Source organism: Rhyacophila brunnea, unplaced genomic scaffold (assembly GCF_057557595.1).
Source record: "Rhyacophila brunnea isolate RB1 unplaced genomic scaffold, BYU_Rbru_1.0 scaffold_10, whole genome shotgun sequence".
Lineage (NCBI taxonomy): Eukaryota > Metazoa > Arthropoda > Insecta > Trichoptera > Rhyacophilidae > Rhyacophila > Rhyacophila brunnea.
Window position 1 is genome coordinate 11,390,577 of NW_028232752.1, and position 14,558 is coordinate 11,405,134.

At 29.2% G+C, this 14,558-nt stretch overlaps 1 protein-coding gene across 1 annotated transcript in view; it reads right to left on the reverse strand.

Moving 5' to 3' along the window:
- Positions 1–8,224: 8,224 nt before the first annotated feature.
- The window catches only part of LOC147078890 (RYamide receptor-like), a 206,290-nt gene continuing 199,956 nt past the window's right edge, over positions 8,225–14,558 (reverse strand). The window contains exons 4-5 of the mRNA XM_085955336.1: positions 11,262–11,293; positions 8,225–8,351 (exon numbers count right to left, since the gene is read on the reverse strand). Of these exons, the coding sequence (XP_085811462.1) occupies positions 8,225–8,351; positions 11,262–11,293 (159 nt within the window). The remainder of the gene's footprint in view (positions 8,352–11,261; positions 11,294–14,558) is intronic.

A 14,558-nucleotide genomic window follows, 5' to 3' on the forward strand; every position in this document is an offset into this window, starting at 1 on the left:
TTTACTGAAGGCCTGGGAAAACTACGGCCCGTTAAGTTTTTCTGTGGGGACCGATAAGCGTATTTCTGTAAAAAATTTACTTTTTTCTACATTTTAACCCATTTAAAAATATAATTTGAATATGTCATGTTCTAAACGTTTTGCACTTACGTAATTTCGAATGTTCGCTTATATTAATAAATGATTTTGAATTAAAAAAAATGAATTATTAATCACTGTACTTTTAAAACACTCTAGCAACATAATACTAGTGAATATTTTAATAGACATAATTTAAAAACACAAATGTAAAGTAATAATAGTACATAAAAATAAAATATATCACTATGTAGATAAGTATGTTTTAAAATGCCCTCTTTTGAGAGGTACCTAATGATGTATTATTATCACGTCAATCGATTTTGTCAATTTAACGGAAAGTCGTTAAGTAAAATTGTGATGGCTTAAAGAATTTCATGTTATTATAAAATATGTAAGTTTGAAATAGAACCGTCAATCAAATAAAACACTCATTTAAAATTGTTATTCCAAAATCTGTACCTATGTATTTTTTTTTTAAATCAATAGGTGTGCCTTCTTATTTAGATATATTTCATGGGTGTTTACAATGGGTCTATGATTATCTACTTCTACTTTTTATATTGAGCCTTGTTTTTTCAGTTACGAACTGAAAATTCGTTATTAGTCAGGATGACGTCCTAAGTAGAGATTCTAATCCCGGAATCTCGAGCTATTTTCGATACCTATGAATCCCGGGATTGATAAACATAATCCCGAAACTTTCAGGATTGATTTTTTTATCAATTTTTATGGAAAATAAAATAAAAACGAAAATTTAACAGAAAAAATACTTTTAATAACAAATGAGTACATTAGAAATAAACTGAGTTTGAATAAAGTTTGATTTATATTCATGTGTAAGTTGTCGATTCATTTTGTTTTATTTTTTCACATAAATTAATAAAAATGAGAATGATTGGAAAAAAACCATACTTCGCACTATTTAACAAAGTAATTCCACCATGATCTCATACGTTTTACGGCAGTTTCATATTTGGCTGACTAATTCGATTTATGAAGCGGAAAGGCCATAAGTACACCATGATTTGGTTTACTATTTTAAATCTCGCTAACCCGTGTTTATTAAGTCTTTACTATCAGAAACAGCAATCTCATATTAAATTCACATTATTATTTACTCCATTAAACATATGTATTTCTAAGATTGAACGTATACAATATTAACAATAAATGTCTTAAATAGTACAAATTATACTAGATTTATTTTTGACCGATTTTATCAATGTTATTTGAAAATATAAAAAAATTATATTAACAATGGAAAAAATGCCAATCCCGGGATTGTCAAATTGTAATCCCGAAATTCCGGGATCAGAATTTTGGCTCGGGATGGGATTCCCTAGTCCTAAGTAAGTTTTCAACTTTGATCAGCTTCAGTTTACAGTTGACCAAGTCGTTGCATAAAACGATTTTTAACAATATGTTTTATTAAGTTTAATATTATTCCAACACGTCAATTCATTCAACTTTTTTTTGTAGGAGAACGAAATTGAATATCTTACCCACACTGTGTAAAAAGTTGTGTCTGTATTCTCTAGTAATACTAACACTGTAACATTGTACGTGATGTTTAACTTAATAAGCCGTCAACGTAAAAGTTTTTGTTATCATTTAATATACCAACCCTTCGAGTTTAAACCCTCACCAGGTGATTTTCTCTCTGTTTTAGTACAAAGTAACCGAAAGAAGGCGCTTGATCCTTCAACACGTATTCGATTCAACAATTATTACAATAATATTCAAATAACTCCATTTAATTACGTTAGGTTTTGTAATGTTTATAGTTGTAAAATTATATTTATTGGTGCGGACGGATTACGATAGAATCTCGATATTTATAACCTATTATTTATAAAAGTTATCAATTTACTTGAAAGTTATTTTCTGTATATACGTCATGGGTTCCAGGTTTGGATCCTGTATCTGACAAGGACTAACACATGGCACCAGATTTAGTGTATTAACTCCAAAAGAATATTATATAGCTTTGTATGAGCTTAATACTCTAGTTACTAGTATATTAAATCAAAATAAAATACTAATGCACTAAAAGTATATATCACATGGATGCATTACCATAGTATATCTTAATAATACAGTACAACAGACAGCTTCTTAAAATATTTTAACAATACTTTAGTGAAGTAACTCAATTATAATGCATTTCACATTAAAAGTTAAAGCAAAATAATTACAAGATAAAAAGAACTTCTTATATACAACGTTTTTAAATTTTCTGTTGAATCATAGAAACTTGACTTGACTAGCTTAAACGATCAAAAAAAATTGTACTTGATAGTAATAATACTGAAATGTCATTTTGACATTTCAAATTGATTTCCATAGTAACGCACGTATATATTAATAATTTAGTTGCTTGGACCCCAGACGCCTAGCAACCAATAATAGTGGATTGGATTACGTATTTCTTCCAAAATAACTTTTCATACAAAACAGAATTAACTGAAAATGAATTCAATTCTACTTAGAGATGGCTAAAAGTATTGAAAAAATGCATTGGCATCGTGTTCTGATATATTCTAAAAGTTTCAAATGTCTAACTAGTTGGGAAGTTACTTAAAAATCGATTGCAAGATTTGTACTTGATAAACAACCACCGGAAAAATAAGAATACGACCTAATAAAAACGTTGTAAAAAATAGTTGCAATGTGTGAGTACAGTTATGGATTATTATAAAGTACCTATAAATATTCTTATGACGATATTTATATTTATATTATACGATAGATAGTACATATTTTTAAATGAAAAAAATATTATAGTTTCCATTAACTTCTGATTTAATACCGAGTTTTATCATTTTGTAGAGAAGGAAATGTAGAATCATATTCAATAGCTATCTCAAAAACAGTGAAAATCAAGTTATCTAGTTGTAGTATTGAGGTGACGATACTAACATAATATATATATTATATATGTACATTTTTAGATAAAATCGTAAGAAATATATGGGTTTGTTAAATAAATCAAACGTGATAACTCACCTCTGTCACAAATAAGGTTGCGTTCCTATATAAATCTCACGTCTGACACAGTTTCAATATTATTTCAACAAAATATTTATTAGAGTAGAGTTATTCAAGGAATAATAACAAGCAGGATGTACAATACCAGGTGATAGGATTTACTAATATTTATCTAAAATAATCAACGTACCATTTTGACTAACAGATAAATTTTATAACCTATAGATAGTTTAAAATATTGTACCTATGTCATTTAGATGAATAGTAGAATTTTAGACCCACAAAACCTTTATTAATATTGAGCTATTAGCTAACTGTCAGAAGACTAAATTTCCAGAAGGAGGGACATGCTCAGCGTAGGTCAAAATGGAGCTTTTATTGCATTTTCAAACCATGATCCTGGACATTCCTTAAACGTTGTAGATAATCTATTTATATAATTTTGAAGCCTTATTATCTTTTATATTTATTTTAAACATTTAATGACTGCGTAAAGTATTTTTATTACATAAAATAGTATTCTTTTAAACGTCTCGCTCTAATGTTTTAGAATAAAGTCATATTTCGGTACATGAATGTGCAGTGGTGTTAAGATTTTTTACATTTATTAATTTTTAAACGCATTTATAAAACCATAAGTATAATTTATGACGAGATAATTTTAGTAAAATATTCACGATAAAAATTATATTGATAATCTCTGTGATCCCAAATTTGACAAGAATTAGGCATTATATTATTCAAAAAATTGGCAAGATTAACACATTTAAAGATGATTCTAAAGATATTTATTATAAGCTATGTCTTTGAACATTCAAGTTTGATAAACATCTTACGAATGTTGATTGCTTTATAATAATTATTGACCTAAGAATAAGGTAGTGTTTTTTTGAAATACGCCATTTCTTTTGGCATCCCCCAGTGGTTAAGCTACAACATACGGCCGTAGCCATAAATTGACAAACTATAATTAAAGTAGAAAGTAAAATTATGTAAACGCGCGTGTTTGAACATGTACCTAACCGATTTTTTTTTAAACGGTACATGTTCAAACACGCGCGACATTATCATTTTACTCCCTACTTCAATTATAGTTTGTCAATTTATGGCTACGGCCGTATGCTGAAGTTTAACTACTGGGGAATGACAAAAGAAATGACGTATTTCAAAAAAACACTACCTTATGCTTAGGTCAATAATTATTATAAAGCTATCATTATTCGTGAGATGTTTATCACACTTGAATGGTCAAAGACATAGAATATAGTAAGTATTTTTAGAATTATCTTCAAATGTGTTAATCTTGCCGATTTTTTGAATAATAAAATCCCTAATTCTTGTTAAATTTGGGATCACAGAGATTATCAATATAATTTTTTATCGTATATATTTTACTAAAATTATCTCATCATAAATTATACTTACAGTTTTATAAATGCGATTAAAAATTAATAAATGTAAAAAATCTTAACACCACTGCACATTCATGTACCGAAATATGACTATATTCTAAAAAATTAGAGCGAGAGGTTTAAAAGAATACTATTTTATGTAATAGAAATACTTTATGCAGTCATCAAATGTTTAAAATAAATATAAAAGATAATAAGGCTTCAAAACTATATAAATAGATTATCTACAACGATTAAGAAATGCCCAGAATCATGGTTTTAAAATACAATAAAAACTCAATTTTGACCTACGCTGAGCATGTGGGCCGTTAAGTAAGATCGGATTTTTTATTTACATTTTAAGCAGATATCTTGTATCTTTGTAGGGAGGTAGATACTTATAGTACGAAAAAAGAGAAAACTATTCTGACTAGTGTGCCGTTTTGGTTTACCTCCAAGAACGTTATCCCCTTAATGCGCTATATATTTTAAGAGGGGATAGAGTGTCACTAGGGAAATCTAGTGACTAAATTATGAAATATCCGTTTTCAAATATATTTTTTTTACTGTAGTTCGATCCCAAGAAGACCATAATATGTATCTATACAGAGTGAAGGTTATATTGACCGATTTTTGATTTCTTACGAGAAATTTAAAGTAGCCTTTTAGTTAACCTATTATTACCATAGCCGCGCGGCTTAAGCGTCGGGCTATAGCATTGTGGGTATATATTATAATATTGTTTTTTCAATTTGTATATGAGTCAGAGTATAGACCTCATAGATTGGGCAAGTGGTTGACATCCATTTCTCATAAAAACAAAATCTGTTGAGGCTTGACACTCTGTGAAGACTCTTATGATCTTATTAGGATCGGGTATGGTCGATAAAAAAAATTAGAACCATACTGTGGGTCCAAATACACGATGAGAAAACAACATGTGATTTTGCCAGACATTGAATTTGAGTTCGGAACTCACGTCATTATAAGCCGAGATATTACCGTTCTGGTAGTGCGTTACTTTTAAAAGTTTTTAATTGATTAATAACTTAAATATTATACTTAAATATATAACAAAAATATTTTTTAATAAATAGTAAAGATACACTTAGGTACAACTAAAAAACGCAGTTACAGTGTATGTGTAGGCCTGTTACCGTTAAACCACTGTTTATTGATAAATTCAATTATACAGACTGATTCAAAAGTTAGCTCGAGTGACATACAAAAAGCGCTCGGGTTGCAGGCTTATTACAGCTTCGCCGTCGTTAACCACCGAGTAACTCAAAATGCATATGTTTGATCGTTGTGCTAAATCCAATACAGTTTGAGCGTCTATCATCCATTCTGAACTTGTCATCATCATTCATCCCAAAACCAAGTGAAACCGTCAGAGTGACATTCCAAACCGTTCGTTTACCAGTGCGTGAACACCGAACCGGCTCCAGCGCGCGCTAGCCCTCTCAGCATAAAAGGTCCGTGTCTGGCATTCTGTTTAACTCCCCCCCCCCAAGATCTGTAATCCATCACCAGCATCTTCAATTTACAGTCCACTGCAAAAGCGCCACCAGTACTTCGTTATATTATAATTGTTTTAAAGTTGAACCTACTCAAATTAAATTCAAATTAAATTCGTCCTGATTTTTGTTTAAAAATAAGCATTCACTACATCTCAGGTATTAATTATGTTATTGTAATGTTATTATACAAAAAAAAACTATTTTAGCCAACACGTCATTAAAAGCTTGATCATTTAAAATTAAATCCAACTCTTATCGAAGTCACTCAATGACATTACATTTTTATTAAAATCTAGGCCATGTTTTTTTTATTAATAGTCTACTGTTTTTTTTATAAAAGCTTTGATGTGCTTTGCTGGCCTATTTTATGTTCAAACAAATTGTCAACTTTTTCATTTGTATTTGGTTTATTATTAATATTTCATTAAGCTGCATTTTACCAGCGCGGTAGATTGTTTACTACTCAACAACACGCAATTGAATTAAAATTGAAGACCTCGATAAGTATTAAAATCAACATTATATTATTACGTAATATTGTTTTAAAATGCCTTAAAGATATATATTAAAAATGCTAATGTCATCTATTCATAAATTACACCACACTCACTAGGTACATATCATAATACTTAATTAGAAAATTGCCAATCATTGAAAAAATTTGACGAAATAACTTTTTTATATCTCTAAGGGTAACTAGGTATATAATTTTACTATTTTTATACATTAATTAATAATTATATCATAATACATTGAGAATTATAATAAATAAATATTTTTATTAATATATTTTTATTAAATATATAAACTAAATGAAGAAACAATAATTATATTTACGGAAACAATTTCACGTCTTAAGAAAGTCTTAAGATTATGAGTGAATCTTTCTCCACAGTGATGTGACCAATTCATTCATGGTTTTCGACAATAGACACATTTTTGTATAAAATTTCATTTCGTCCAAGTTAGAGGTTGTGATCGAGAAATTCCGTGTCTATAATTCTCGAGAAATAATCAGAACAAATAAATCTCGAATCATAAGAAATTATTTTTTCAAAATTTTGAGACTTCTCATTTCTTTGTTTCAGAAAGTTGCTGATCGTCGGATTTTTAAAAATAACTCTCGTCATTGATTCTGAGCGGAACTTCTTAATTTTCCCGATGAAAAAGTTTATCGGCTGGAAGAGCCTAAAATTAAAAAAAAAATACTGCAAGAATAAGAGATTATTAATTTAATCATACTCGTAATATTGACAATCGAAAAAATTTGAATTTGGGAAATCTCAAATCTCGAAACATTAAAAAAGTCGAAAAATCCCAAACTTGAGTCAAACTTCTGCAATATTGTAGATAAACGTTGCAGGATTTGCGGTATGGTATATAGTGAATAATATCACTGTAAAAAAACTATATATCGTTAAATATGTGAACAAATATGATTTATAAAGCAGTGTGGGTTATCGTTTTGGGAGTTGTCGATGTGTCGTAGGTTATGGTGTTGAGGATGATGATGAAGAAGTCGAAGATGTATGCAGGAGCGAATTTTATTAGGCTTACCGGTTGGTACAATAGTATGTTACAGCAGTTATGTTACAATACTAAACTTATGATAGGTACGGATCCGAGGTCCGCATCTCTGTACAATCAGATGTTGGGCGAAGCTATATAGAGACTGCGATGGTAACAGACTGGAAACGTATATTCGAGTGACATTTTGATAAATCATTATTCGTAATTTATACAGTCGAAAGTAATACCTCACAATTATATTCTAGTACATATTTATATTGAACAAGTCAGCGGTTTAAATACGAGTAGCTGTGAATTTTATTTATTATTACAGTAATAATATAATATGATACTAAAGGAATGGATATTAGACAAATTTTCTATTGCGATACCGTATTTAACCCATAGCTTACGGGCCGCACAAAATTGTGTTTTTGCTAATTACTTTTCAAATGCAAATTAACACGTTAATTACAAAAATAATTAAAAGGGCCAATCAATTTGCTGATACAGGTAAACAGTTCTTTACCGGTATATGAGACCCTGGAAATTTATTATTGCGGTCGAATAATTTTATACATTAAAAATAGGTATTTGATCAATAATATACTGACAGCTACAGCAGTTTGATCGAACCAAAGATATTTTACAAAATTCAGATTAATTTACACAACCTACTTTTTTTCAGCAGGGATAGGTAATATTATTTTTAATTATCTGAATAATAATATAATGTTAAGTTACCTGTATAAATCCATATCGAAATCTTGCATTCATGTAGCAGTAGATGATCGGATTGTAACAGGAGTGCGACATGGCCAACCAGTGGAACACGAACCAAACGTACGGCAACGGCTCCCATGTGTCCCATGAATTGTCGTTTACGTTAATACTCCACAACAGCTGTAAAATAAAAACATTGCAATTGAAAGCAAGCATTGTAAGACTTTAAGCTATAAAAATACTGCCTACTTCAGACCATGATACAGATATATGTAAACACTGTTTTTCATCCGGAATAATAAAATAACATGATATGTTAAAATGTTTGTAAACAATTTTTATACTACATATATTAATTTTGTTAACATTATAATTATTGTATCTTGATTTGGATTAGGTACTGCCAACGAATATATTATTTTAATCTACCAATTTTATTAAAACTTACAAATGAATATAATTTAATAAAAAATATTTTAAAGGGTATTTAAATTGATCAATACGTAAGTTTTGTGGTGTAACTATTTTTTTGTTTTATTAAATAATACACAAGATTTAAGAATGTTTTATTGAATATAATAATATAAGTATAGCTTTCAGAAATATATTTTTCTTGCATAGACTTAATGAAGCTTAAAAGTATAACCCTCGCAAGGTATACGCACCGAATATGATAGTTATAGAGCTTTAAGTTTCACTGTAATGACAGAGTATAGTCAATATGAACACACATATCTAAAATAATAAATTTCAATTTAAAAAATAAATGTATGAGTTAAAACCCTGTTGCAAAGCAAGGTTTAGTTGTGTTTCATTTTTACAACGTTTTTATTAGGTTGTATTCTTATTTGTCCGGTACAAATCTTGCAATCGATTTTTAACTAACTTCCCGACTAGCTAGACATTTTAAACTTTTAGAATATATCAACACAGAACACGATGCTAATGCATTTTTTTAATACTTTTAACCATCTTTAAGTAGAATTGAATTCTTTTTTATTTAACTCTGTTTTGTATGAAAAGTTATTTCGATACCATTATTGTTTGCTAGGGGGCCGTAGAAACTAAATTATTAATAATATATACGTGCGTTACTATGTAAATCAATATAGAATGACATTTCATTATTCAGTATTTTTATCAAGTACAATTTTTTTGATCGTTTAAGCTAGTCAAGTCAAGTTTATATGACATTTATCATTAAAATTTAGAGTATTATTTTTTCCAATTTATAGACAAGGAGTTTGAATTAATAATCAATTTAATATTCTTTAAATTAATTTTAAAAAGGTCGATTTATATAGGAAATACAAATATATTCACTTGAATTCCTTTTTATTTATATCAAATCAACATTTGGTATTTTTAAGCATCAAAACTCAATTACTATTAATTACAAAACTTCCAATATTCAGTAAATTATACATACTTATTATAATAATATGGTCTATAATTTTATCACTGTATGTACAACAACGTATATTTTTATTTCACAGCTGTATATTATATTATATTAAAATGCACGTGGTTTTCCAAAATAACACATAATATTTTAACATTAATACTATCGACCGATGGTAGTTGATGGAATTTGAATTTAAATTCTAATGGATTTAAGTTTTGTACTATTCTATTTGAGTCCTTTTTTGGCGAGATTTAATACTATTCGTAGTCAGTGTTTATTTGCCTTTTTGTGAATGTACACAGTGCCTGAAGATGCCGAAAAGCGAAACTCGGGTCGCCAAAAACGACTGAAATGGAATAGTATACAATTTAAATGTATTATTATTTTGTAATGATCCTCCTCTCTTTTTCATGTACATCTATCCCCGCCCACAGCTTCCGTTATTTAACACAAAATATAGCGCAAAGAATTGTGAATCCGTATATGTTTGTTATAATATAATATGTGACATCACTAAGATCAACCGTATTTATGGCCAAGTTTGGCTTTTCTCACAGTCTTCTCAAAAAATTATATCATCATCATCAGCCGGGGTCAATCCACTGCTGGATGAAGGCCTCCCTAAGTTTTTTTCCAACTATCTCAGTCCTGTGTCGTTCGCTGCCATGTATTTCCGCCGAACTTTACCAGTTCGTCAATTCAGCGGCTTTTAGGGCGACCCTGTGGCCGTTTCGTGCCCGTTGGGTACCACTGGATATCGGCATTTGTCCAGCGGCCGTCCTTTCGGCGAGTAATGTGCCCCGCCCATCTCCATTTAAGCTGTTTGGCAACGTCTATTACATCGCGTACTCTTGTCTACTTTCTAACCCATTCGTTTCTCTTACGGTCCTTTCGCGTGATGCCCAACATACACCTTTCCATGCCTCGCTGTGCGTATAAAAAATTATATAAGTAAACCTATCTATTAATTTAATTATTTTTATTCAAAATTGACTATAGATAAGATTTTCGAAAATATCACTATTCATTGAAAGTACATACGTTGGAAACGTCTAAGTCGAAGTAATTCTGACGTTATCTACAAACCATGCTTTAGATTACACATATGATTGTCATTTTTAATGGAAAACATTTCAGATGGCGTAATTATTGGGTCATTAATATATCCAAGATTAATACTTGGGGTCGGTCGTATAGTAGTGATTTTTTTTTCAACAAGGTTATGAGAATTTTCCATGTTATCACATTATAAAAATCGTTTTGCAACAGTGTTTTCACGAAGATAACACGTTTCAACAAAATAATATTTATTACCCACATTTATGTCACAAAGTTCAATTGTACATAGAATCGACATTATAATAATATTTTTGATTCATTCGAAGAAGAAAGAAGATAAAGAACACCCGGTGATAACCCAAATACCAACAACAAAAAAGTGTCTCCAACAATAAATAACATATTTTTATATAATGGTTTTCCAAATATGTGCTAAGTATTCAACCAAAACTTGTTCAAATATTATACTAACGCAGTGTTCTCCAAAATTACAACTTGCTAGTGCCCTTTTAAAATATACTTGTTTTTTATTAGCGAAACCCACTTTTGACAACCCATACAAGAGAGTCCCTTTTATTTATATATTCTGAAGTATAGTCAGAATTTTTGTATGTCTTCTGAACTGCCAGTTAATAATTTTTATTTTTCATTTAAAGTTAAGATCCATATCCTTTGTCAGATTCAGGCGTAAGGAATTATTATTGTGTAATTTACAATAGGCAAAATATATATTTTTGGTGCTCTTCGTACATACACACAGGGTAGGCTGGTCAAAGTTATAGTGAGGGTGGAAGGAGATTCCGCAGACAACGAGCAACGTGTCAATAGCATTTAAGTCATAGTTAAAAAACTTAGAAATATGTACATCATATAACTAATCTTAAAGTGATTTCAAACCAAAATTTACAGCAATATAATTTTTTACGATCAGTAAACTCGTTCGTGCGAACCGACGTATAAGCATTTCCCGCAGTCCGAAGGAATGCTTACGTGTCAGGTTTCATCTGTTGTATTACAAGAATTAACAGGTAAATGGTGCATTTCTGCTACATCGTAGTGAGAAATCCATTATTTAATTGATAACATTTGTGTCATAGTCAAATTTCGCAGACAAGTTTCTAAGAAATAATCCACGGTGTGGGAACAAACAACGGTCAGTCAACTCACGCCGTAGCTGATATTCCTTTGTCTACTTTTGCTATAAGAACCAATGTCACAATACAACAGTATCTAGTACCTTCAAATCATTCAAACTAATTACACGCTTCTCGCTTCGACGTAAAATAATTTTCATTGCAAACACAATCTTTGTAAATATTATTTGCAAACTTCTCGTTGTACGATCTGTAATTGAATTTGTATTTTTGTTTGTTAAGGGATAATAAAATTTGGGCTACTTTATCACGCATTAAAGCCCTTCCGTTCACCCATAATCACACTCCCTTACTACAATAGTACTAAATTGACTATGTTTTTTGTTTTTATAAGAATCCCAGAAATTCCAATAATTATAAGACTGAAATTTCTTAAAAAATAATATTGTTGATGTTTGCAGGCTTTCAGATGTTCACTTTGACCTTCTTTACTGAAATATTGTCAAGGTATCGTGTTTATTTTACAACCAAATTTCATTACTCTAATGAAAAAAAATAATGTAGGTACATAACAGGATTTCTTGTGTATACATTTTTTTGTCCTAGTAAAATAATTATTCTTTTCATGTCACGTCGTCATTTTTAGAATGTGGCGTAAAATGCGAGTTTGCCTAATGAAGGTAAACCTCAAAAATTAAGCCGGGGTAAGATCAATTTACGTCTCATGAAAGTACGGTGCGTTAATTACTGTTCTTTGAACTACGTGATCACGTAAACGTAAGCAGGAATTAAGGCTGTATACTTAGGTACGTAATTACCAGGACCGAACAGTATAACTAGAATTATGATATTAAAAAAATAGGTAGGCCCATATTTACGTATATTAATTAGATGGTGTCCCAAATAGGCAGTCTACTTTGTATGCTTTCATATTATTAATCTTTATTAAAAACCTACTTTCAAACCATTCAAGTAAACGTAAACGTAATCTAGAAAACGGGGCCTTATGACAAAGTTATTTTCGAATGGACGACAGAGGATCAAGCAAGAGTAAGGGTTTGATGTAAGTATTTAAAAATAAAAAAATCAACGTGGTCAAAGTATTTTTAATAACTTAGTCTACTAAAGGCACTTAGCAAAAAAAACGAAGCCTGCAACTTGAGACAATTTATTGATACTGTAAATATTTTTTTTAACGTTATAAAATACAAAATCGTTAAATGATCCCATTTTATTATGACATAATTTTATTTCATGGTTATGTTTAGGTATCATCGAAATTTACTTTATTAAGTATCTTATACTAAGGAAAAAAATATGTTTCATAGTTTTAATGTATTTTACCACGTTTTTGTTAGCTCGTATTCTTGTTTGTCGGGTACAGATTTTTTCTTGTTTGTCCAAGATTTTTAACCAACTTCCCGACTAGCTAGACATTTGAAACTTTTAGAACAATGTATTATTTTAATACTTTTGGCTATCTTTAAATAGAATTAAATTCATTTTCAGTTAATTCTGTTTTGTACGTTTCAGAAAAAAATCGTTAAAAGTAATATTTACTTCTCACTATTATTGGTTGCTAAGTGGGTCAATATGAGATATCAAAATGACATTTCTGTATTCTATAATATTTATTCAGTATTTCTATCAAGTACAATAAAAAGTTTTTATTAATACATAAAATTGTCAAGTTTATAATAGGATTCAACAGAAAATTTAAAAACGTGGTATATAAAAAGTTCTTTTTATCTTGTAATTAATTATTATATTTATCTCAAAGCTAAATATGTGTATATTTTGAAATTATTGTTATTTACGTATTTAAACCAAATCGAGCATATGATAAAAACACCTACGTTGTATAAAGGTTTTTACAATATTATGTTTTAATGTGGGTATTTAAAACAATTGTTATCGCTAACAAGTTATCGATAATTTAAGGATTACAAAGTATTCCTATATAATAATATAGGGTTATCAAAAAAGAGATATTTAGGTACTTGTAACTTTTCTCTCAATTCATTTCATTTATAATAACAGCAACTGAGTTATTACTGGAACTTATTATTTTAATGTTAATCATATAACTTCAAACAACATCAAAATTTTACGGAAAACAAACGATTACACAAAAAAACATAACATGTAAAATTATAGACACGTGTTATTCTAAAAAACTTTTCAATAAAACATAAGTACGTATACCCTTATAAAAATATCGGTTAAATTTTAAAATAATATACGATTTACATAATATCTAAGTTCATATTTAAGGGGAAAAATAATATTACGTAAATTTATTTTTCTTGAACTGAAAAAATATTGTACATTTGATATTTATATATTATTCATTTAAGCCATCTGAATATTTATTTATAATTACTCGTACAAATTTTATTATAAAATATTTTAAAATCAATTTTCAGAATTAGTAGGCAGATCAAAATTGTATTACCAGATAATATTCGTCCATCACTGTTAAAATATTGCTGGAAATCTCTTCTATATCATCGTATTGTAATTTATAACCATTCATTGAAAACGAGTGTCTGAGTGTCTTTTCTAATGATTGGAAACTATGTCATCAAAAACCTATTTTCAATTTTGGAGTATAAATAAAAATAAATTTAATTTTGGAGCAATTTCATTTAAAAGAATTATTGAATATTCATAATTTTAAAATACCTTAGAAAATTATTATACTCAATAAAAAAATGTTTTTACCAAAAATACAATGCCCAGTGGGATTTGAACCCACGCCTCTGGGGTTTACCAACTAAGCTGTGTG